This window comes from Phasianus colchicus, chromosome Z, assembly GCF_987193195.1.
Source record: "Phasianus colchicus chromosome Z, bPhaCol1.hap1.1, whole genome shotgun sequence".
NCBI lineage: Eukaryota > Metazoa > Chordata > Aves > Galliformes > Phasianidae > Phasianus > Phasianus colchicus.
Window position 1 is genome coordinate 15,627,182 of NC_143476.1, and position 24,925 is coordinate 15,652,106.

Consider the following 24,925-nt stretch of genomic DNA (forward strand, 5'->3'; position numbering starts at 1 on the left):
TTCAAAAGAAATTTGTATTTGGCACTGAGGAAATGGTTGTTTTTACTTATGTTAGTTACTCCAGGTATGTTCACCATATAAGTGTATAAAAGCAATATAATCATATTCATAAGAAATGAATAGCATTTTTGTGCACAGCTGCTGATTTATATAAGTGGACTTCATTCTGCTAGGCAACATGATTAATATACCAGAAAAGAAAGTAAAAAGTAGGTCAGTGATGTAGGACAGTGGTTCTTCAACTTAACTCCCCTCCCTGCCTCCAACTTGAAACATAATGTTCATTCCTCAAGTTTTGGAGCACTAAATATCACTGTAACAAGACACAGAAGGCAAGAATTATTAGACGCTCTCCATCCTTGATCTTTACACAAAATTCCCACGACATCTATAGAAATTCCACAGCTGCACAAAATAGAACAAGGTCTACGGCAAGCAAACCTTTTGGGATATGCTCTTCAATAAATATCACAAGCATAAGAGAGACAGCAAATGTTAATGTTTTATTTGTTTTGAACATATAAAGGTTATAACTCTCAAACAATTCTTTTAGAGCCATCTTGTGGGGAAAATATGCAATTTAAAGCCATACATGTACTATAATTAGTTTTCTACCAAAAAGATCAGCGCTCAGTATAACATCCCCTTTTTCTTTTAAAAAAATAAATGTCTCAGTCACAATGTAAACTTTTTATAATATTGTTTAAACCACTGGAGCACGAAAGAAGTGCCTTTATGAGCAATTGTGTTAAATGGTTTGAGATAGAAAATATATTTTATATCAATAAGTTACAGACAATATTTCACTGAAGTATGCTTTCAGATCAAATTCCATTCAATCCCCACTCAGCTGTAGACTACAAAAATAAACACAAACTTAGAGAAGCTGAAGTCTTTTCAAAGCTTGCTTTGTCAACTGGATCAGATGGAATTATTAGATCTAACTAAGACAGGGTAAAACAAAAACAAAAAACCTTCTAAATAGTAGATTTAGCACTCAAAGTTGAAAAGCTTTTGTTCTTTAAATCCTTAGCACTGCCAAAATACTTAAACTTATGGTAATCTTAATGATTTTATGTTAGTTGTTTGTAAAGATCTCATTAAATGGCAGACTTCTATATGTATAAATGGTACAGGGCTGGGCATTCAATTGCAGGGCAATCACAAATTTTCGTGCAAGCTTCAGCAACCTAAAGCAATCAAATATCAGAAGTTGTGTGATCTATGCATCTTGTTTACTAAGTAAAGCATTTATATTTTATCCTAATGAACAAATGCATACATGTATTCCAGGTATCTTAGTCCTTTCTAACTTATGTCCTATTAAAATATTTCATTTACATAGAACATTAAAGCATATCACAACACATTTATCCAACATGTATTTATCTTCTACTAATACAAAAGTAGAATAGCATCACAGAATATTTCAACAAAGTGCACAATCAAGAAGTTTCACAGAAGTATGCACTTCCTTTTGAGCTGTTACAATCAGTGTATAGGATAACAGGCACCTCTCTTAATTTTTATTTTCTTAAATTAAGTACTGAAGTTTGACAACAAAGGATCCTATGGTATCCTAAGCCTCTGACAGCTGTGACTGAACAGAACATTGTGGCACCCAGAAATATAACCAGACAATTTTTGCTAAGGCGAGCACAAGTATTTCAATTTTTAATTTTACACTTCTGCCAAACTTAGTGCGAAAGAAGGTGTATGTGTGTGCTTGAGCTTTCCACAATCCTTAAAGATGACAAGGACATTTACTTCCTCCACACGCTCTTTAAACTTTGGAAAGGAGGCCTGACTCAGGAGCACTTGCCTTAATGAGATTTTGGATTTCTTTGAATTTTGGGTGCTCTTTATCAGCTACCAGCTGCAGCAAAATAGCTTCACTAGTAGTAACTATGATTCCAGTACGAGCAAGACGCTGAAACAGAAAAGAGCAGAGGAAAAAAAATGTAAGATCTTCGAAGCATGAAGGAGCATACACTGCGTGAAAGAGATGGATGTTATTTTTAAAACTATCTACTATTAACAAAGGTATCGCTGGCTGAATTCCAGTACTTCCTAACAACACCATTTATAACACTGGAATGGAAATTGACCATTGGTAGACTTGGGGAAAATGCTGTACTGATAAGGCTTCCAAGTTGGACTGGATTTTTTCCTCAAGATTTAAAACGTAGTAGACCAACTCTCTCTTCAATTAACACCCCATCCCCTTGTGCACTTGAGCAGATTAGCTTCCTTAGCTGTCATACAGACTTGAAAGGCTTAGGAGAAAAGAATTGGGAAAAGGGAAAATGCCTAAATCCAAGCAAAAAGAAGTAAGCAAGAAATATAATTCTAACAATTTTTCTTTCTGGACTTGCTACATGCTAGTGTTTTGGTCTTTGGGCTACACAGCACATTGACACTAATAACCCCTAGAGACAGAGAAAAGCTTTTCAACAGAACATATACATCATACTAGTACAATAGTAGATGGTTTTAATGGACATTTATTACAGCTTAGTAACTCCCAAGTTAATTCTGAAAGACTATAGAATAAAAAGCACAGCTGCATAAAAAGCAAAACTGAAAGAGGTCTGCTAGATCTTTTATGTGTACTAAACAGAGCAATTCTTTGTGCAGCCCAAGCCATATGACATACTGCAAAGTTTTTACACTTGTAATACTGTGCTTGTTGCCTATATAGCAGAGTCATCCTTAAGTAAATGCTGCCCACCTACCCACCCGCCTTAAGTCTCCCAATAGAACATACGCTTTGGCAGTAAAACTCCTACTGGATCCATCTTTCCCTCAGCCATATTCTATCCATCAAATCTAATGCACCTACATGGTTCTGAATTAACCAAGGGAGGGTAAAAGGTAAAAATGTCTTCAGTCCCATTTCTACTGTAATTATGAAAGAGGTGCTCCAAACTTTCTAGAGAAGACATAGATCACTGCAGTTTAGTTGTTTATACTATAAAGTAATGATGAGAAAAATTACTAATTTAGGGGACCACTAAAGAGCGACTGATCTTCAAGGAAAGGAAATGCTTTCTTAGGTCATTGCCTTCCAGAAAAAAGAAACAAGCATACGTTCATCTACACAAAAGAATAAATTAGAACAGATGAGGAAGAATAAAGAAATTCAGCAGGAACAGACTCAGCTGTCTTAATTCAAGACCAAATAGTGACACAAGGCTTTAGCAGCAGACAGGGCAGAGATCAAGAACAGCCACAACCTTGACCAGCTGGGATGAATTATTTTAGCAAGTTCTCATGAAAAGACAACTTAAGACTCACTAATTAAAAGACCCCGACTAGCAGCTGTCAGCTGTATGTTAAGACTAAAGACCTCATTCAGTGCTTTGGTATTTTACCAACTTTCTAAAGAAGCACAAAGCCATGGTCAGTCAGGATCACTGACATTCTCCCTGTCTATATCTCCTTCTCCTGGTCTCCTGCTCCTTATTGTGCCCATATTTTGATTATTCTAGCCCACAGCCCCCAGTACTATAATACAAAGAGAACACAGAGTTGGCAGGGGCAGACAGGGAGAAAGATTCCCCAGATAAACAAATGTGATAAATGTACAAAGACATATAAAATATGGCAAATAGATTCCAATGTCAGTTTTGTTTGTTTCATCTACTACTGCTATCATCACAATACAACATTCACTTAGGAACTCCACGATTTCAGTCACTTTTACGCTCTGTGTGTCACTATGAAGTATTTGAGAGATGACATTTAAGCTTCCACTTAATTCAAGTTTATGAGAAACAGGAAAATTACAACTCTTCTTCAACTCCATGAAAAAGAGTATAAAATAGTAGTTACTGCTATCTTCAATTTCCAAATAAATATAAAGGCCCAGGGCAAAACCTGCAATGTTTAATGTATATATCAGTTTTTGACCTTCAGCAATGATGCTTGTAGGGAAGTTAGAGCACACCATACAAGTTCCATTTGCATAAATTTACTACCACATAGTTGTACTTTCTTTTAAACTATCTTGTTACATTTATCTCCACTTTCTCAATATGTATGTGGAACTACTAAATCTTTGACTAAGCCCCATGAAGGGGGAAAGTCTTTACTATAATCACAGTCTTCAGATTAAGCTTTAATTTGCACTGATGAAGGAGAACAGAGGGAGGGACAGACAAGAATGAGTTTTGAACAGAAACACTTATTATACTCCACTGCATTTCAAGGATTTTCAGCAGCAGAACAAATACTGTTTGGAACAACAAAAACAAAAGCTTTGTAGTACTTTTATTCTGTTGTAAACGCTCCTTATCAAAATGTCAAGAAATGCAAATCGTTATACAGAGAAACCCATACTGCATAAAACAATCACACTTTTCTAATCCCAATATCCCAAAATGGGTTCTACATATTACACCAAAATTTTGGGTGGAAAAATAAAAAAAAAATCTTTCTCTACTATTGGAATTGCTCTGAGAATCACAGCATCTTCCTCTTCTTAAGTCTACATATGATTACAGTCAACTGCCCTGAGAAACTCCTTGTCAGCAAATAACAAATACAGAAATTAACATAGAAGCTGAAGGGATAAAAATCCTTAATTAAGAAACATTACCTCAAGAGCAAACATTCGGTCCATCATACTTCTTGATGAGGTGGCATCAGCTACAATATGAACTTCCAGACCTCTGCCAATTAATTCCAGTGCTGTTTGCTGAATGCAGACATGAGTCTATAGGAGAGGAAACAAAGGTCAAAAAAAAAAGATGCAAATAAATCACTACTCTATCATGCACTATACTACCTGTATAGTATGGTGCCAAATTAAATCACGTAATTAGTTAGGGTTCACAGAAGTATTTTTCTATGCATTGCATTACTAGAGAACTGGGTTTCATGACATGGTTTTTAAAATGCCAACTAAGTTAAGCTTAAAAACACCTGTTTGCAAATTTTATGAGATAATTCTTAGAGCACAAGGATAATTCATTTCATGGATGATATATGAGTTATGAGCTATGCAAAATAAATTGACCTTTTTTAATTACAGAAAGCAATGCTACAACTATCGTAGGCCAACAGATAATGCCATAGAACAGTACAACAGTGGCAAGGTACATACTTCTACTCCAAACAAGACAACACTGCGGACTCCAGGAATCTCTGCTAATGCTGCTTCAACTTCTGGCAAAACCATTGAAAATTTTGTTTTGGGAAGCACAAGTTTAGCTCCTGTTAAATCAATTTCTTGTACAGTGCTGCCAAGGCCTTTGGGATACTGTTCAGTTACAATGACTGGAATTCCTAAGAGCCGTGCACCTTGGAGCTGTAAGGGGAATGGAGAAGAAAAGGACAAAAATAAATTATCAAAGAATGACAAAAGCAAAGAAACGGCTATTATTTGAAACTGAATAATCTGTAAGCTAGCTATACATAGCAATTTAAATATGTCATCAAAACTTACTACAATGGAAAACAATCAACATACCAGCCGTTGACCTACGCTGATGATATCACCGAAGTATTTTATGGCAGGACGGAATCTCTCTTGCATATCACAACAAAAAAACACAGTGCTTGATGGTGTCAGGTTGCCTAAAGTAGTCATCTGAAAAAGAAAATGATGTTTTTAATGCTAGTGAGAGCCCTTTTGAAGAAGCAGCAGAACAAGAAGTCTGGAAAGCTTCTTTCATGGCATCTCCAAGGTGTCCTAGAGCACATATGGGCCTTGGAGCACCACGAAATGTCCACCCACACTTGATATAGATTTTGTTTGCTGCAACTGAAGCATTCTGGCCTTGCAAGAACCATTTTCCCTGAGCAGGGTACCATAAAACCTGGCCTCGTGCTTTTGTGAAGCTTCTGTGCATTGACTCGAGACTGCTGAGACTAGCTGACTGGCCTTTGTGGAGCTTTCCCATCACTCAAAAGCAGTATGCGACTTGTCCCCTGCTGTTGCAGAGCCTCTTTCTGCAGAATAGTGTGCCACTGTGCCTGCACGTTTGGTCCTGAAGGGGAATTTTCTTTCTATCACCATCATTTCTCATGCAATGATTCTGCAAAGCCTCTCTTCCCTGACTCAAGCATCATGGCACTTGGTCCTTTGCTCCTGCAGTGCTACTAAGCCCTGACTCAAGCCCCACTGGTCCAGTCCTGGCCTTTGAGAGCTTCCCTCCCCTCAATTTGAGCCAAAGAGTCTCGCCAAGGTAACCTCTTTCCTCTGATTCAAGGGCTGTATTATCTGTTCCTCAGACAGTGCAAGCCTTGCACCTTGGTCTAAAAGCCACAAAAAGGGGATGTGTGCTCTTGCAGGGCATCTAGGCCCTGATTCAGGTGCCTTAGAACACTATGGAGCCTTGCCTACTGCCCAGGCAGCACCACTTGTCACAGCAGGGGAATGAAGGCTTTGCAGGGCACCTTTTCTGTGAACCATGGGGCCTGACCCAGTGTTACGAAGAAGGAACATGTGGTCTTGCAGCATCTCTGTGTCCTGAGAAGAAACAACTCCATGGAGACGGATATGCTCTACTCATACAAAGTTTCTATACCTACCTTTGGCTGCCATAGAGTCTGGATCCTGCACTTGCAAGGCACCTGAATCATGACAAGAGACACAGGTGATGCCCCACGGTGCTCACCTCTAACAAATGAGGCATAGAGAGAGCAGAGGGCCAGACCCATGGTGATCTAGCAAGGGGAAGGAAGCCAGCCACACAAAGTGAGGAGCAGTATGATAGGTGGCTGCTGGCTTTCACACCAAGAGCTGCTGCTGGATCCTACATAAAGGCACACACATCAATTGCCACAGACACACCTGGTCCTGAGGCCTCAGGCACAAAGTGGGAATCAGGGAAAATCTGAGCTTGGTAAGGTTTCTGATATTGCAACTTCTGGAAGTCCTTGCACTTTCCTTGCACTGGAAAATTCTGTTACTTTTCACACTGGCAATGCTTTATCTTCCTGGACTTCACTGTGCATCCATCCCTTCGGCTTGTGAGATTTGTGTTTTGGGTTAGTCCACGAAGGTCTTGAAAACCTCCACACTAATGGCAGCACCACCTTGCTGAACAACCCACTGTGGTGTTTTCTCATTTTTCCTTTCCTCCAGCCCTAAACCACTCCAGTCACAGCTGATATGACCATCTCTGCTTCTCCCATCTGGCACTGTTGTGAAGAGCCTGTCCCACTCCCCACAATCCCTCCCCCACTGGCACCACGTAGTCCTCATCAAACACATCCTGCTCACAGAGCAAGTGCTCCAGCCATACTGCATCACTGCTCCTGAAACACATGGCCCTTGCTGCTCACACCCAGGCAGAGTGATACCCAGCCAGCTCCTGCTCACAGTTCAGATGAGCAAGGTCTGGAGTCAGGAGCATTAGCTGCCTTGCTGCTGGTGTTGTGTCCTGGCAGCAGGGGCACTTGGGAGGCACAGCACTCACAGCAGCAGAGGGAAGTTATGCGTGGCAAACTCCACAGGAAGCTGGCAGGGTTTCCTCCTTGCTCCAGGTCAGGATATGATGTGGCCTCTCTGTTTTTTCCAATGTAGCACCTGCTGCAGCAACATAGAATCACAGAATCATAGAATCATAGAATTGGTCAGGTTGGAAAAGACCTTCAAAATCATCAAGTCCAACCACAACCTAACCATACTACCCTAACGACCCTCTGCTAAATCATGTCCCTCAGCATCACATCCAAACGGTTTTTAAACACCTCCAGGGATGGTGACTCAACCACATCCCTGGGGAGCCTATTCCAGGGCTTAACAACCCTTTCTGCAAAAAAGTTTTTCCTGATTTCCAACCTAAACTTACCCTGGTGCAACTTAAGGCCGTTTCCCCTCATCCTGTCACCTGTCATCAGTGAGAAGAGACCAATCCCGTTCTCACTGTAAGCACGTTTCAGATATTGGAAGAGAGTAATAAGATTTCCCCTCAGCCTCCTTTTCCCCAGACTGAACAGCCCCATTCTTTCAGTCTCTACCCATAAAGCATACTCTCCAAGCCCTTCACCAGCCTTGTTGCCCTTCTTTGGACCTGCTCCAGCACCTCAATGTCCCTTCTGTACTGACGTGCCAAAACTGAACACGGGACTCAAGGTCAGGCCTCACCAATGCCAGATACAGGGGCAGGATGACTTCCCCAGTCCTGCTCACCACATCATTCCTGATACAAGCCAGCATACCACTGCCCTTCTTGGCCACCTGGGCACACTGCTGGCTCAGATTCAGCCAACTGTCCATCAGTACACCAAGCTCCCTTTCAGTCCAAGGTCTTACCAGCCACTCTTCCCCAAGCCTGTAGGGTTGCCTGGGGTTGTTGTGACCAAAATGCAGGACCCAACATTTGGCCCTATTCACACTCATACAGTTTACCTTGGCGCGTCAATCCACCCCTCCGGCAGATCAACACTCCCTCCCAACTTGGTGTCCTCTACAAAGTTACTGAGGGTGCACTCAATCCCCTCAGCAAGATCGTTAATAAAGACGTTAAATAGAAGCAGCCCCAGTACCAAGCCCTGGGGGACACCAGCTTGTGACCAGCCAACTGGATTTGACTCCACTGACCACAACAATTTGGGCCCGGTCATCCAGCCAGCCTTTCACCCTGCGGAGCGTATGCCCATCCATACCAGCTTCTCTGTGAGAATGTTGTGGGGGCAGTGTCAAAGGCTCCACTGGAGTCCAGGTAGATCACATTGACAGCCTTACCTTCATCCACTAAGTCACCTTGTTATAGAATGAAATCAGGTTTGTCAAACAGGATCTACCATCCGTAAAGCCGTGGTGACTGGGCCTGATCTCCTGGTTGACCTTTAACTGGTCCATGATGGTTCCCGAGATTATCCATTCCATAACCTTCCCCAGCACCAAGGTGAGACTGATAGGTCTGTAGCTACCAGGATCATCTTTCCAGCCCTTTCTGAAGATGGGCGTCACATTTGCCAATCTCCAATACGCCAGAACATCCCCGGTTAGCCAGAACTGCCAAAGAATGATGGAGAGTGGCTTGGCATCCACATCCACCAACTCCCTCAGTAATCTAGGGTGCAATTCATCAGGACCCATGGATTTGTAAGCATTCAGGTTTTGGAGCAGGTCCAAAACCATCTCATTGAATCATGCAGGGCCTATTCTGTTTCCCATCTGTATCTACCAGCAGGGGGCTGTGTGCCCAGGGAGTAACAACTCTTACTATTAAAGACCAAGGCAAAGAAGGCAGTAAGTACCTCAGCGTCATCCTGATCCTTGGTCACCAAGTTGCCCTTGGTGTCCAACAAGGGATGGAGATTCTCCCTAGCCCTCCTCTTGCTGTTGATGTATTTACAGAAATATTTACTGTTGTCCTTTACCTTTAGTTGCCAAGTTCAGTTCTAGCTGGGCTTTGGCTTTTCTAATTTTCTCCCCGCACTTCACTACGTATCTGTAATTATCATAAGTAGCTTGCCCACTCTTCCAAAGACCATAAACTTTCCTTTTGTTCTTGAGTTCCAGCCAAAGGTCTCTGTTCAGTCTGTCTGGCCTCCTTGTCCATCAGCTTGTCTTCCATGACTTGGACATGGTCAGCTCCTGCACCTTCAAAATTACTTCCTCAAAGTAGCCTTCCTGGGCCTAGTCTCCCACATTCTCCAAAACTACCTCCCAAGTGTACTCTCTCAACCATGGTCCTAAGGAGGCTAAAGTCTGCCCTCCAGAAGTTTAAGGTGGCAGTTCTGCTGACTCCCCTCCATGGTTCAGCAAAGATCGAGAAATCTAGCATCTCACTATGGCCCAGATGGCCTCCTCCTTTACATCCCCCACAAGATCTTCTCTGTTAACAAATAGCAGGTCCAGGATTTTGTTTCCCATTGTTGGCTCCCTCACCAACTGTGTCAGGAAGTTATCTCCCACACACTCTAGGAACCTCCAGGATCATTCCCTATCTGCTGTATTATAAATCCAGCAGATGACTGGGAAGTTGAAGTTCCCCACAAGAACAAGGGGGAGAGACCTGGAGACCTCACCAACTGTCTGTAAAGTATCTTGTCCACCACTTCATCCTGGTTGAGTGGCCTGTAGCAGACTCCCATGGTAATATCAGTCATATTTGTCTTTGCTTTTATTCTGACCCACAAGTTCTCAATCCTATCATCACCATCCATACATTCACACTCTTTCTTAACATCGAGGGCTAAATCACCACCTTTCCTGCCTTGCCTATCTCTTTTGAAAAGTCAGTAGTCATCCATCACAGTACTGCAGCTGAGTCATTCCACCATGTCTCCATGATGGAGACTCTATCACAGCTTTCTGACTGCACAATGGCCTGCAGCTCCTCCTGTTTATTACCAATGCTGCATGCATTAGTGTAAAAGCACCTGAGTTGGGCCTACTTTTGAGTGGCAGTAGTCCTAGTACCCTCATGACAATACTCAGGTGTTTCCATAGCCATCAACTTTACACCAACCCTCGTATTCTTCCTACAAAAGGATGAGTTGTTCTCCTCCTTCACCAAGACACAAGACTGTGGGATTTTACTAGCACATCCCTCTCCTACAAGCACCAGACACTACATATAGGCTCCATTCTAGTGACCCCAGTTACACCTCCACCCCCTCTGTACCTAGTTTGAAGCTCTACCAATGATCCTTCCCAACTCCCATCTTAAGACCCCCTTCCAGCGGTAGGAGAAGCTACTCCTATCAGTTGCTAGCAGGCCTGGTCTCATGCAAACAGCAGTGAGAGGCAGTGGCTGGTCACTGCCCACTCTCCCCAGCCAGCCACTGCAGGTGGACATTATGGCCTCAGTACTAGAGAATCACTACCATGTATGTTTGGACACCTGTGGCAACAGCAGCTACACGATGCCATTCCTTCATCAGTTCTTTCAATGCATGCATCCATCAGTGGGCTAAGAGAAAGCTCAAGTTCTCCCTCTGCAAAAGGAAGGGTAAGCTCCATTCTGCACTTTGTGAGGACAAACAGAGACTCTAGGGAGCTCAATGTCTCAACATCTGAAGGGATATCAGTCATCATCCACCAGGCAGGGATTGCTCCTAGACACCTAGGCTCTCAATCACAGGCTGTGGATCCAGGGCTTCCACAGGTGGCCTCCAACCCCACACGTGGGCATACCTCTACAGCCAGCATCCAGCTATTCACAAGCTCCTGCTGCCCTGGCTGCATCAGGAGCTGGAACGGATCTTGGGAGCTGGGGTGCGTTCAGCCTCTGGAGTGCAGCACCTCATCATCTCCAGACTGTGCTTCTGTAGCCTGGATGAGGCAGTTCTCACTGTGCAGCTGCATACCTGTCTGCAAGGACAAACAGCTGACTTTGTGCAATGATTCTTTGCCACAGCTGTGCAGCAGGGAGGACTCCCATGATGCCAGAGGACATGACAGCAACCCCAGTCCCTTCTGCCTACCCAGTGGGAACTCCTGCCCACAGCTAGAACTCTCCATCAGCTCCAAGGGATCCAGCACAGGAAAGATCCCCTGCTGAACTCCCTGAGGGTCACAGCTGCACCCCATGCATCCCTGTTCCTGTGCGTGGGGATCCAGAAGTGCTCCCAAGAGGAACCAGAGAAGACACTCCACTGCTGGCCAGGGCAAACATCGCACACACGGAGGGTCCTGGAGACAGAGAAGGTTCTGAGCATCCCGGAACTCTTTGCTATCCTACAAGAGGCCATCACACTGGCAACACTAGGACTTCACCCCACAAGCTGACAAAACAAGGATTTGGCCAGCATATGGGACAGACACCAGCTGTCAGGAGCATCAGAAGGTTCACAGCAGTTTGAAGCTGTAAGACAAATGAGAGATAGAAAAAGCCACGGTATTTCTAGTGATTCATTTATCATTGCTGTCCCTATCCCTGAAAAAAAGCTCAAATATAGGGTCATAAAGAAGCTCCCAGCTGAGCCTGGAGGTATTTTAGGGGAATCTCATAGCAAATACCTGAAGGGAAAGTGCAAAGAGGACAGAGCCATGCTCTTCTTAGTGATGCCCAGTGACAGAACAAAAGACAACAGGCACGAACTGAAACATGGGAGGTTCCCTTTCAATATCAAGAAGCACTCTTTCACTATGAAGTTGCCCAGGCAGGTGGTGGAGTCACCATTCTTCAGAAAAGCTGAAAAGCCCTTTTTGAAGTGAGAAATGGGATCAGATGACTTCAGGTCCCTGCTCCCCTCAGCCATTCTGCGATGGAGGTGACAACCTGCAAGATCATCAGGTTTCCCCTACTCTTCCAGAACAAGATCTCCATTAATGACCGACCTTGTCCAGAGCACGGGGAATGGGGAGGGGAGAGAGGCTGGTATTGAGACTGGTCAGCTTGGTGGCCAGTCTATAACAGCCTCAGGAGTTCAGTCAGATAATGAACCTGATCTGCAAGATCTCCAAGCCCCGTCCGAGCAGCATGGGTATTTGCCTTCATTATTGCAAAATCTCCTCCTACTGGCACAGTTATCATCAGGCCTAGCTCCCTGTTCTTGCACAGCCTCTCTGCCTTGATTTGAGTATTCTAAGTCTTGGCTCTCTGTTTTTCAGAGGTAAAATTAATGCTGTTTCATATTAAATTCATGTTAGTGGGAGGTGCCCCTACCTATAGCAGAGGGGATTAGAGCTAGATAATCCTGTTCCAACCCAAATCAATGATTCTATGATTCTTCTTTGATAACATGTAGGAGGGGCAGGGAAGTTGCCCTCTATGTTAAGGAATGGAGAGACTGTGAGGAGATCACACTGAGAAGCAGTCAGGAACAGATTGAGAGCCTGTGGATTAAAATTAGGAATGAGATCAAAGCTAAGCTTGTAGTCGAGGTCTACTACAGGCCACCTATCAAGAGGATCCTGTTGATGAGGCCTTCCTGCTTCAGCTCCAAAAAGCTTCACTTCCTGATGGATGATTTCAACCACCCAGATATCTGCCAGCAAGATAACACAGTGAACTGTAAGCATTCCAGGAGTCCACTAAGTGCAATTTCCTGGTTCAACTATTGGACCAACCAGTCAGAGGTGAAGCTTCGCTGGACCCGGTGCTCACCAATGTGGAGGAGATAGTTAACGATATTAAGATTGGAAGCAGCTTGGGCTGCATTGCCGTGCCCTGGTTGAGCTCATGACCCCGAGGAACATGGGCCTGGCAAAGAGTGGAGTCAGGGCCCTAAACTTCAGAAGAGTAAATTTCAGGTTGTTTAAGGAATTGTTGGACAAAATCTCCTGGGAAGAAGTCCTTAGAGATAAAGGAGTGGAACAAAGCTGGCTACTCTTTAAAGATACCTTTCTGAGAGTGCAAGAGCTCTCTATTTCACACCATAACTAAGCAGGCAGTGAAGGCAGGGAACTGACATGGCTTGGCAAGGACCAAGCCACAAGAAGGGCAAGCACAGGCAGAGACAAGGATGTGTCTCCTGGGAAGAATACAGGAATGCTGTCTGGGCTTGTAGAGATGGGATTAGGAAAGCCATGGAACTGAACTTGGTGAGGGATGTTAAAAAAAAAAAAAAAAAAGATAAGATTCCAAAGGTACATAGGTCAGAAGAGTCAGGCCCAGACAGCATACCTCCTCTGCTAAATGAGAAAGGGAATTGGCTACAACAGACATGGAGAAGGCTGAGGTGTTCAGTAAGTTCTTTGCCTCAGTCTTGACTGACAGCCAGGATTCTCACATACCTGAACCTCTAGTTAGCAATTAAGGGAGCAAACACACCTCCACTGCAAAGGTGGAGCACGTCTGAGACTGACTCATGAGACTGAGCTTGTAGAAGTCCACAGGGCCAGATGACATGCATCCCAAGGTCCTAAAGGATCTGGCTGCTGAGATGAACTCCATCATATTTGAGAAGTCATGGCTGTCAGGTGAATTCCCCAGGAACTGGAAAAAGGAAAACATCACTTCCATTTACAAGAAAGGGAAGAAGGAGACCCCAGGGAACTACTCTCACCTCTGTGCCTGGGAAGACCATGGAACAGATCCTCCTGAATGACATCTTAAGGCAATGAGGGATGAGTGGGTGATTTGAAAAAGCCAGCACGGCTTCACCAAGGGAAGGCCATGTCTGAACAGTCCGGTAGCTTTCTATAATGGAGCTGGATTAGTGGACAAAGAGAAGGCAACTGGTGTCACCTACTTGGACTTTTGCTAGGCCTTCGACATGGTTTCTCACCACATACTTACCTCTAAATTGGAAAGATATGGAATTAGTTAGAAGGATGCTGCAGAGGATTGCTTTCAATGGCTCAACATATGTCCAGGTGGAGGCTGGTAACAAGCAGTGTCATAGAATCATAGAATGGCCTGGGTTGAAAAGGACCATAAATATAATCTAGTTTCAATCCCCCTGCCACTGGCAGGGTCACCAACCACTAGACCAGAGGTTGGTCTAGTCCCCTGTCCTGGGACCAATATTCTAACATCTTGATCAGTGAGATAGAAAATGAGATTGAGTGCACCCTCAGCAAGTCTGCTCATGATACCAAGCTGAGTAGTGTGGTTGATACAATAGGAGGGATTTCATCCAGAGTGGTCTTTAGAATAAACTTGAAAGGCGGGCACTTGTGAAACTAACTAAGTTCAACAAAGAAAGTGCAAGGTTTTGCACTTGGGTTAGGGACTCTCAGATATGTATACAAACTGGGAGAAGAGCTCCTTAAGAGTTGCCCTGCTGAGAAGGATTTAGGGGTCCCAGTTGATGAAAAACTTACCATGAGCACTTCATAAGCACTCATATCACAGAAGGCCAATGGAATCCTGGGTTCCATCAGAAGAGGAGTGGCCGGCAGAGTGACAGAGGTGGTTAGCCCACTCTACCCTGCCCTCACAAGGTTCAAGCTAGAAAACTGTGTCCAAGTCTGGGGCCCCATAAACAGGAAGGATGTGGAGCTTTCAGCTTTGCCATTCAGAGGGACCTCAACAGACTCAAAAGGTGGGCCTGGGTGAAGCTAATGAGGTTCAACACAGCAAAGTGCAAGGTTTTGAACTTGGGTCGGAGGAATCCCAGGCATATATACAGACTGGAAAGAGCAATGCTTGAGAGTAGCCCTGCAGAGAAGGACATGGGGGTCTTGATGAATGAAAAACTTAACATGAGCCAGCAGTGTGCTCTTGCAGCTCAGAAAGCAAATGGTATCCTGGCCCCCATCAGAAGCGGGGTGGCCAGCAGGGACAGGAAGGTGATTGTCCCTCTCTACTCTGCTCTCATGAGGCCCCATCTGCAGTACTGTGTCCAGGTCTGGGGCACCCAGTACAAGAAAGACAGGAAGCCGTTGGAGAGAATCCAGAGGAGAGCCACAGAGATGATCAGAAGGCTGAAGCACCTCTCCTACAAAGACATGCTGAGGGAGCTGGGCTTGCTCAGCCTGGAGAAGAGAAGGCTGTGGGACAACTTCATACTGGAAGCCTGCAACCTAAAGGGAGTCTATAAACAGGAGGGGAGTCAGAACTCTTTGAAAGGGTAGATAAAATCATTTCCGCTTGTCCTGTATTAAGTTGAAAGAGGGAAGATTTAGGTTGGATATCAGGGGGAAGTTCTTTACAGAGAGAGTGGTAAGGTACTGGAACAGGCTGCCCAGAAACGTTGTGGATGCCCTATTCCTGGAGGTGTTCAAGGCCAGGTTGGATGGGGCCCTGGGCAGCCTGACTAGTAATAAATATAGAGGTTGGAGCCCAGCGTGCAGCAGGGGTGGGGTGGAGCTTGATGATCCCTGAGGTCCCTTCCAACCCAAGCCATTCTATAATTCCATGATTCTTTCAGAGAGGATCAAGAGGTAGGCCACAGGAATGATCCAAGGGCTGGAGCACCTCCCCTCTGAAGACAGGCTGAAGGACCTGGGCTTGTTCAGCCTGGAAGAGAGAAGGCTGAGGGGAGACCTCATTGCAGCCTTCCAGTATTTAAAGCAGTTTATAAACAGAAGGAAAATCAACTTTTCATAAGGGTATATACCGATAGGACAAGGGGGAATGGTCTGGGGAAAAGGAAGCAGAGAGGATACCTTATTGCTCTCTTAGAGAAAGGTGACTGTAGTGAGAATGGGGTTGGTCTCTTCTCACCTGTGACAGGACAAAGGGAAATGGCCTCAAGTTGTGCCAGGGTAAGTTTAGGTTGGATATCAGAAAAAGCTTCTTTAAAGAAAGGGTTGTTAAGCACTGGAATAGGCTCCACAGGGAAGTGGCTGAGTCACCATCCTTGAATGTTTAAAAACCATCTGGATGTGGTGCTCACTGATATGATTTAGCAGTGGGTTGTTAGAGTTAAGGTAGTATGGTTAGGCTGCGGTTGGACTCGATCTTGAAGGTCTTTTTCAACCTGAGTGATTCTATGATTGTATGTTTCTAAACTAAAGGAGGGGAGATATAAATTGCATGTCAGAAGGAAGATTCTGTTTGTTGTTTTGTTTTGTTTTGTTTTTTTTTTTACTAAAGAGCAGTGAGGTGCTGGAACAAGCTGCCCACAGGGGTTGTGGATGCCCCATCCCTGGTGATGTTTAAAGTCAGGCTGGAACCATTCCATGATTCTAGGATACTTTGAGCCAAAACAGAAAGAAAAAAGTTGTTCCAGTATGATTTTAATATATTACTAAAATTAATGTGATACAAGCAGTACAGTATAGGTAAAAATAGGAAATCAGGATTTTATTGCATGGGAGACAAGACAGACTAAATGTACAAGGAAAATTCTAAACTCTGAAAAGGGATGCAGGAACACATTGCTTAAAGTATTGGGGAAAAAGACAAACTATCAACAACAGGAGTACATTGCTAGAATTCATTTTCATCTCTCCATCTCTTAGAGCTGACATAAAATTAGGATAAATTAAAGATTAAAAAAAAAAGACTTCCAATTTACACAAGCTTTAAACAGCACACATACATACAGTTGCATCACATAGTCAATTTCTTTTGTCTATGAGATATTCTAGCACAAAGTTGATGAAAGACCAAAGGCTAAAATGAAAGTGGAGAAGGTTGACAGTATTACTGCCAGAAAATGCACTGAATAAATATTAATGATAAAAATAATATTCTAGATTCTCCCTTGAGCAACAGAGTCCAATGGAAGTGAGATTTTAAAAAAATATTTTGAAAAAAATCACAGAGTTAAAGTCTGCATTTTGGTACAGTTTGAAAAAGTGCTTTTTATTTCTATAAAATTACTTGCACTGCCTGCAGAAGCAAGAGATAAAGCTCTAGCTAAAGACTACATTTTTTTAAAAAGCAACTACACACCATTCTTAATTACAAGACAACCCAAGAGAAATTACATCCATTCAGGAGCTTTTCAGAAGACTTAAATCAAACTGAATGAGTGCTCCTGGCAAGTACCCATTAATTTTATACACTTCATTTTTTGTAAATTGAGATTCAGACATTTTAAGCTAAAATAAAATTACAAAACCAGTAAAACATTAAATTTCAAAAGAACAGAGAATGAGGAATTCTTAAATACTACTCCCAAATCTTTCACTGATTCATCTTACATTTCTTAAACAAATCAATTTGACCTCAAAGACTACAAAACTACAAAGGAAGCCATGCTCACTTGCATGAAATGTCTTGTTTAAGCTGCTGTGAAAGTTACTTCCACATTAGAAATGTAGAAAGTAAATTCCCACATGCACAGGGGCAGTTTGTGTGCCAACTGCTCTCAAAGCATCAAACACCCCTAATACAAGGAGGGCAAAGCAGCACATAAACACTTTACTACAGATGGTGGGATCTCCATTCTCGGAGGTTTTCAGCAGGCAGTGAGGCAAAACAACACCCAATTTGGCTCTGCACATGCATTAGGTAGAGTGGCCACTAGACACCTTTACTAAATTCTTCTGCAGTTCTACATAGTGAGGCACCACTGCCCTCAGCAGAGGAACAAACATGAGCCAACAGGAAAAGCCAACAAGAAGTTGATGAGTCTAGCCTTACAGAAGGAACAAAAGCACCAACATATTCTTCATAAAAACCTACTCCATTTGATGCATTTTAAAAAAGGGTCACAATTTACATTCCATCCCACAGCTCTGCTATTTTTACCTTTGCAATATTTTCCTCACCCACAACTCCTTTGTTATGACCTAAGAGCATTATTTCAAGTTCTGTCCACAGTGGATTTGAAAAGCAAGAGTATTACCTTCCTCTTTCATACACACAGCTATGCACAACCGCTACTACCATACCTCACTTCAGTCAGCCAACACTGCCTTAACAATACTACTACTTTGTCATACAGCTACTCAGCATTAGGAAGGCCTCAGAGAAGACTGGTCAATTCACAGTCCCCACAGGCCCCGTTCAACTATTTTCCAGTATGGCATTTGCTCTTTTCATGATTGACAATATTTAAGACTCCAGCGATCCCATTTAACCTCAGAATCTTTACTTGAGCACTCCCTCATCTTTTATTTCTGTTGCTGATTTTTTTTTTTTTTTTTTTTTTTTTTTTACTTTAGTGCAATACTTTTCTTGTTTCCATTTTCAACTCCACCATGTTATACTCTGCCTATCCAACTTTCCAAGAAACTTCCAATTTGTATTTTCTCAAATGCCTACAGTTTCTCCCAGCTTGGAATCTACTGTAAGAATAGCATTTGTCCAAAGTATGACAATATTTTCAAACACTGGACTCAGAACAGACCTTACCACGTTCAATTCATTATTTGTCCCATTTGACAGTGAAGCACTGAAAACAAAGAAGCCCCTTTCGAGACAGCATTCTTTTTAGACTTCCATTGAGTCCCCTATTTTTGCAGCAAATATCACAAGGAGCGGGTGCTCAAGTCTTGTATCTACTTTCTTTTATTATCAAGTTGGTTTAATGCAACAATTTCTGTACCTCAGTTTAATATAAGGAACATTTTAAAATAAAGTTGTGTTGATTGTGTATGTTTGCTACATAAAAACTTTTACAAACTCTAACAAGTAATTCTCGCATTAGTTCTCATATTTACTTATTAACTTGGAGTCTATAATGAGCAATGCAACACATGGCAAAAGAACCCAGAAGTAGATGATGAGTTCAAAATCAATACCAGCTGTTTTCCCATAGAATGGAGGATTTGAAAAGACAAGAGAATGGCAAAAATTAGGCAAGCTGGGAGGCTGGTGAGCAGGAATAGTGCTCCACTGCAGCCACACAACCACACAATTCTCTGTCAAAATCCACCCCAAGTAAAATCTGTTAATGCCACCAAACAGTCTTTTTTTTTTTCTGAGGGGGGGGGGGGGGGAAAGAGAGAGAGGGGGAGATGAGGGGAAGAAGAACAGGGCATAGAGAGAGGTAATGGTTATCATCTGAAGCTCCCCCAAACTGTATGCAAGCTCCTGTATTTGTTTCATTTTGCCTCTCTTATTTATCAGGTCATTCTCCCTTCCAGCTAGAAGTTACCCACCTCAAAATAAGAATTAGTATGTCAGATGGCAACACAACCTGACGCAGTTCTTTTACCCAGCTAGAGAAGTCATCTCTAGGACCATATCCAGATCAGGATTTAAAGGTATACTGCCAGAGGTTACATAGCTTTAAATCCTACCCCAGAAAAGGGCCAGGTGTTTTTATTTATCATCTATATATGAATATCTATTCTACTTATGGATAGCTATTCATATATAGATCATAGATATTCATGTGCATCATATTCATCTATTTCATCTCTGCAGATAATTATCAATCCTATGAAGTGTGACTATGATGAAGGACTGTAATTACAGAATCAACTTCACAACTTCACTGGCTCTTTGTACTTTCCCTGAATGAACTTAAGGAACCATTGCCCATAAAAAAAGCAGTTTTCCCCAGGATGTACCCCACATGTAATGAATGAGAACTGAGGCAGACAGTCCCTTGTGACATCTTGCAAATCTTTTGCCAAGGTTGCCCACTACTACAGCAGAATGGAGGACCCACAGCCATAGCATTTCAAAAATTACCTTAAAAGACAACAGTGAAAAGAATCTCACTTATTTTAAAAGGAAAGGGTTTATTTTGCTGTGCTCTTTGAAAGTGAAAATAAACTGAAGAAATTAACTTTAATGTAGTTTCAATGGAAAAATTGGCTGTACGTATTCATGTTAGGAAGACATCTATTTATTTTGTTAGGCTGAACTGAAGCATTTTATATGCAACACAGCACCTAAAAGTAAAGATTAGGCTACATCAGCACATCACATTCATATAATTGAGGCAGTATGAAATTCTTCCAACAAAATTTGTCATGATCAAAATGCTTGCCATGGATCATGCATTGCCATTAAGAATACACAAATAGTTTGGATTGAAAGAATCCTATCTCACTATTTTTCTCCTAAGTTTTAAAGTGCTCCGTCTGTCTTCCTCATAACGAGCATTGCTGTTTTCTCTTCTGGTATGTCTGGTTTCTTCTTACTGTCCTTCTCAAAGAAGGTTACAACTTTTACAGCAAGGCTCCCCCACCCTGAGCATAAATATCACTCTATTAAATGCTTTAAAACATGCAAGTTCTCTTTCACGGCTTCACAGCTTCCAAGCAAATACCCTCCTTACCAGCTGTCAGAGGTGAAAGAAAAAGTCCCTCAGCATTGCAAGCACATGAAGCTTCAGGACAAGTAACCAAGTTGAACAGCTGGCTTTACTATAACCTTCTCTACAACACCTGATGGAAACTGGAAGTTCGAGAGCATATTCTGTGCCAGTACAACTAAATAGAACAAACATACCTATATGACCACAGTGTAAAGGCACAAACAAGACTGGAGAAAAAAACATCAGTAAAAAATGTTCCCGTACAGATCAAGTCTTGAACTGAACTGCACAAAAGTGGTTCTCAGAGAAGAGCATATAGTAATTTCTCAGCAAGATTACTCTCTCCCTCATCTTCCGAGGCAAGAAATTGGAATAGGCCAGTCAGGCACCATTCTGTGGTGGTATTTCTTGAAAGATATTTTCCACAAGAAAAAATAATCATTCCAGATAGGGACATAACCATCCAGGGCTTAAAGAAAAATCTGCATTCACAACTAAGTGCATACATATATTTATAAACATTTGTGTAAAAAAATAATGAAATTAATGTCTAGAAATATGGATTTATGAGCCTTAAAACAAATGTATTTCTAATGGTGCAAGTCACAGCACATCAGTAATCAAACAATGCCCTTCTCAGAAGACACATACAAAACGGTACTTTGGCCCATTGCATAACATGCAGGTCTGACAAACCTATGTCACATGTAACTGCTGAAAAAACATCAGGAAAAGAAAAAGGCAAATAATAGCAGCAGTGTACGAACAGCATAAGGAAAGAAAGTGTAACCTTCTCATCTCTCCATCTTATGCATCATGCAGAACACAAAGGTCTTAAAAAGCACAGCTCTGTGTATCAGAGAGCTCCCTCAAAAGAGCTGTCTCCAGGCACCTGCTGGGGGCTTAGGGCGAGCTGAATGACACTGCTTACGTCTCCATCTCACTCTCAGCTGCTGAAGTACATCAAGGAAACAACACTGAACTAACACCGTTCTCATATCAACAGTTGCTACTGTCACAGAATTGTAACAGCATCAGCGAAAGCAGTTAATCAATTAGACAATGCGCTTACACTGTGATTCATCTTGGATCCCAGCATTCAGTTACAGCTACCTAGTTGCTGCACTTAGGCAATGATGTATTCCTATGTGTCCCAATACTGACCTTTTACACTGAGATTTTTACAATGACCTTTTACAGACAGCTGTGAATGCTCAGGCTGCATTTACAGCTTCAGTACAACCGACACCTGAAAGAAGGTCTCCACAAAGTGACAATCTGTACACAGAAGTAAGAAACAGAACTATGACCCTGCACTGCTGTTACAGCCTGAGATTACGCATGTTCTGTTTTTAAAATCTTTGCTTGACTTAACACTGCCCATACAAATTCTTCGTGCAAGTCAGGGAGATGATCTGTGGCTGTTTCTTTGGCTGGAGCACCCACCTATTTCATCTCCAACAAACACAGAAGAAAGGTTTTAAGCTAAATACAATGAATAACAAATGACAAAATAAGTTTTTAAATGAGTTCAGTTCTTATTTTTATATCCATACACAGGGTTAAAGAAAGGAAAAATTACTTCAAAGGCATCCTTGACACACAGCTTATACGAGCAGGCCACCTTGGAAGTTTACGAGCTTAAGACACTATGATTAAGCAGAGTTTGCAAGCACTGTGAGATGGATCATTTCTGGAAGCAGGGAGAAAACTAGCCATGGCTCAGTTTAAGACATCATTTTTTCAACTTATTAGTAATTTGGGCTTGTCAAAGAGAGAAGTTTGGAATTACATTTAAGAAGCACGTTCTGAATTAAAACTGTTATTTTTTTTAAAGGTCAAATTATTTAATGTTGAAGAAAGGAAAAAAAGAAATGTTGCTCCCAGTGCAACTATTACAGCATGACTGGCATGAATCTCCAGTGCACAGAGAATGAAGTACTCAGTATGAAACACATGCACGGGATCTGGCAGGCTGCTCTCCTGGTTCATGCCGCAGAACTAGTGAGTTATGAGCCCATAAAGGGATTTTTCAGCGAGAAGAAATACAGGGAATGCCATGGACCCAAAAGCCATGAAATCGAGCTCCCTATTTAAGAACAACCTTTTAGTTTCCACCTAATAGCGTTGCCGCTACCTGAAGCTGGACACACCGGCTGCCTCTTCTAAAGGAGAAGCACTTGTTATTTCAGCCACCGCGCAGCTCTGCCGTTCACTGTGTAAAACAAGTTCTCATTCACGGAATACAAAACCGGGCTATCAAACCCGCGTGGCGCAGCGCGCCCGCCTCCCCGCCCAGTAACACAAAACTTTCCGCGGAGAAGAACGCCAGCGGCGTCCGCTGCGCTACCGTCGGGGAGCGGCTTCCTCGGCCCCGCCGTGCCGCGGGGGCTGCGGCTGTCGGACGGCTCCGGCAGCACCGCGGCAGCGCTCGCCCCGCTTTCAGCCACTGCTCGGCGCGGTCCCGACTTTGCCGCCCCGTCCCCGCTCCGCCGGCGGCTCCCAGCACCAGTCGCCCGTGCCCGAGCGGCTGGGAGCGGGCCCGAAGGAGGCTCCACGCGGCCGGGGAAGGCGGCGACGGCAGGACGGGGCCGCCCGCCCACACCTGTGGCAGCCGTCGGGGCGGGCGAGGCTCTCACCTGGATCTGCAGCGGCACCAGGCGCACCTTGCAGCGCTCGCTGACCACGAATCCCTTGGGCAAGTCGATGTATTGGCTCCACTCCTCGGCGAACAGCTGCACCACGAACTTGCGGTGTATGTCTATCTGGTCCCCGTAGAGGCTGAGGAACTTCTGGATCAGCAGCTCGTAGCCGGCGCCGTGGGGCACGGTCGATGGCCGCGCGAAGACGGAGAAGCAGAAGAGGACGGGCACGGAGCCGCCACCCGCAGGCGAGCAGCCAGCACCCGTAGGAGCGGCTGCCGCCGCCATCTTCAGGGGCAACCAAGCCAGCTCGCTGCGGTCCGCGCCGCCGCTCCTCCTCCTGCCGCCTCCTCCCCCGGCAGGGCGGGCGGTGCCGGCGGCCCCCAATCCGGGCGGCGGCTCCGCCCTCCTCGCCGTGGGGCCGGGACCTGCCCCGCTGCCCTCGGAGCGCGGTGGAGCGTTGTGGCCGGTCGGGCGCTTCCTTTCGGGCGGGCCGCGAGGCACGAAGTGGCCCTGCGCTGCCGCTCCCCCCGACGGGGCGAGCCCGGCACTGCGGACCCGAGGTGGGGCTGGGCCAGCTGCCCCGTCCCGCGGCGCGGAAGCGGGTTGAAAACGTGTCGCTGCGGCCGCAACGCGCCTGGCACCCGGCAGCAGCACGCACGGTGCAGAAAGCGGCCGTGAGCGTGGCACGGGGTTTCCACCTCATGCGCTCGTTCTGAGTGCCCGAGGATCTATGTGTGCACTTCGAGCCGCCGGCACGGCCGTTTGAGGGGAACGTAGCACTTTCTCACGCGTTGCCTTCTCCAGTCTCCGTTGAATTCACCCTATTTTCCTCTCTGATCTTTGCCAGCGGAGCTCAGCCACGATGTGCCCATTGTAATGCCACAGCTACAGACCTGTTGCACGCTACGTGCTGGAGGAGGGGGATCTGAGCAGCGTGTGTGTAACCTCACGGAAAGAAAACACTGTTAGTACTAAGTGGGTGTTTTATATGCCTTACCCAACGCAGTGGCACTTCCATCAATTTAATGACTGTCTGCCCTGCCAAATACTGACTGTTTTATCCTCAGCATTGCTCTTATTTGGTGCTGGTGTCAGAAACCTGCAGCTGTTGCACCAAATGCCAATTCTGCTTTCACTAAATTGTTTTAATTTTTTAGAAAATGCGTTGCTTATATGAATTGATTAGAAGATTGCAAGCCTCAGGGTGCTTTCAGAGCTGTGTTCATACGCTGATAACCTGGGCAGGCTCTGAAGCAGCCTGAAGCGGTTATTTCACACAAAAAGCAAATCTGCAATGGCTTACGCACTTCACAGGGGGCACATGCAAACCATACTTTGTCAGGGCAGAAATTGTACAAAGTAAGACTTTGAGAGCATTCTGTAGCAAATCTAAAATGCACATTGGTTTTTATTCTTTTACTACCAGTGAATTCAGAAGATTTTTATGGAGTCTATATCTTTCAAAGTAGGAACTGTCATTCTAGGTGCATTCAGTCAAACTGAATACATCTCTTTAATAAATGATATTTGTATATCATGAGGATGCAGAAGAGCCAGTATGTCTGGGTTCTGTTTAAACATTTGATCCAGCCCGTGGTAATATTTAACTGAAAAAGAGCACTTCTCAGCTTTGGAAATATGTTTACTGGAGCCTTCTGTGATGTATGTACAGCCAGAAGTCTGCATACAGCTAGGAGTATGTTATGCTCCATCTGCTGGCAGTAAGAATATCCATCCGACAGGGTTTAGGAGTTAACTTGAATTATTGGTCCGTGCTTGCTGCTCTGCCCATTAATGGTACAGCCAGGCACTTAATG

General features: G+C 44.0%; 1 protein-coding gene across 1 annotated transcript; it reads right to left on the reverse strand.

Moving 5' to 3' along the window:
- Nucleotides 1–461: 461 nt before the first annotated feature.
- Nucleotides 462–23,462, reverse strand: ISOC1 (isochorismatase domain containing 1). The gene is made up of 5 exons (XM_090131371.1): nucleotides 23,103–23,462; nucleotides 5,474–5,593; nucleotides 5,108–5,311; nucleotides 4,601–4,717; nucleotides 462–1,930 (listed from the first exon to the last, which is right to left on the reverse strand). The coding sequence occupies exons 1-5, from the start codon at nucleotides 23,391–23,393 to the stop codon at nucleotides 1,784–1,786; spliced, it is 879 nt and encodes a 292-aa protein (XP_089987497.1). The 5' UTR covers nucleotides 23,394–23,462; the 3' UTR covers nucleotides 462–1,783.
- Between the last annotated feature and the right edge of the window lie 1,463 nt (nucleotides 23,463–24,925).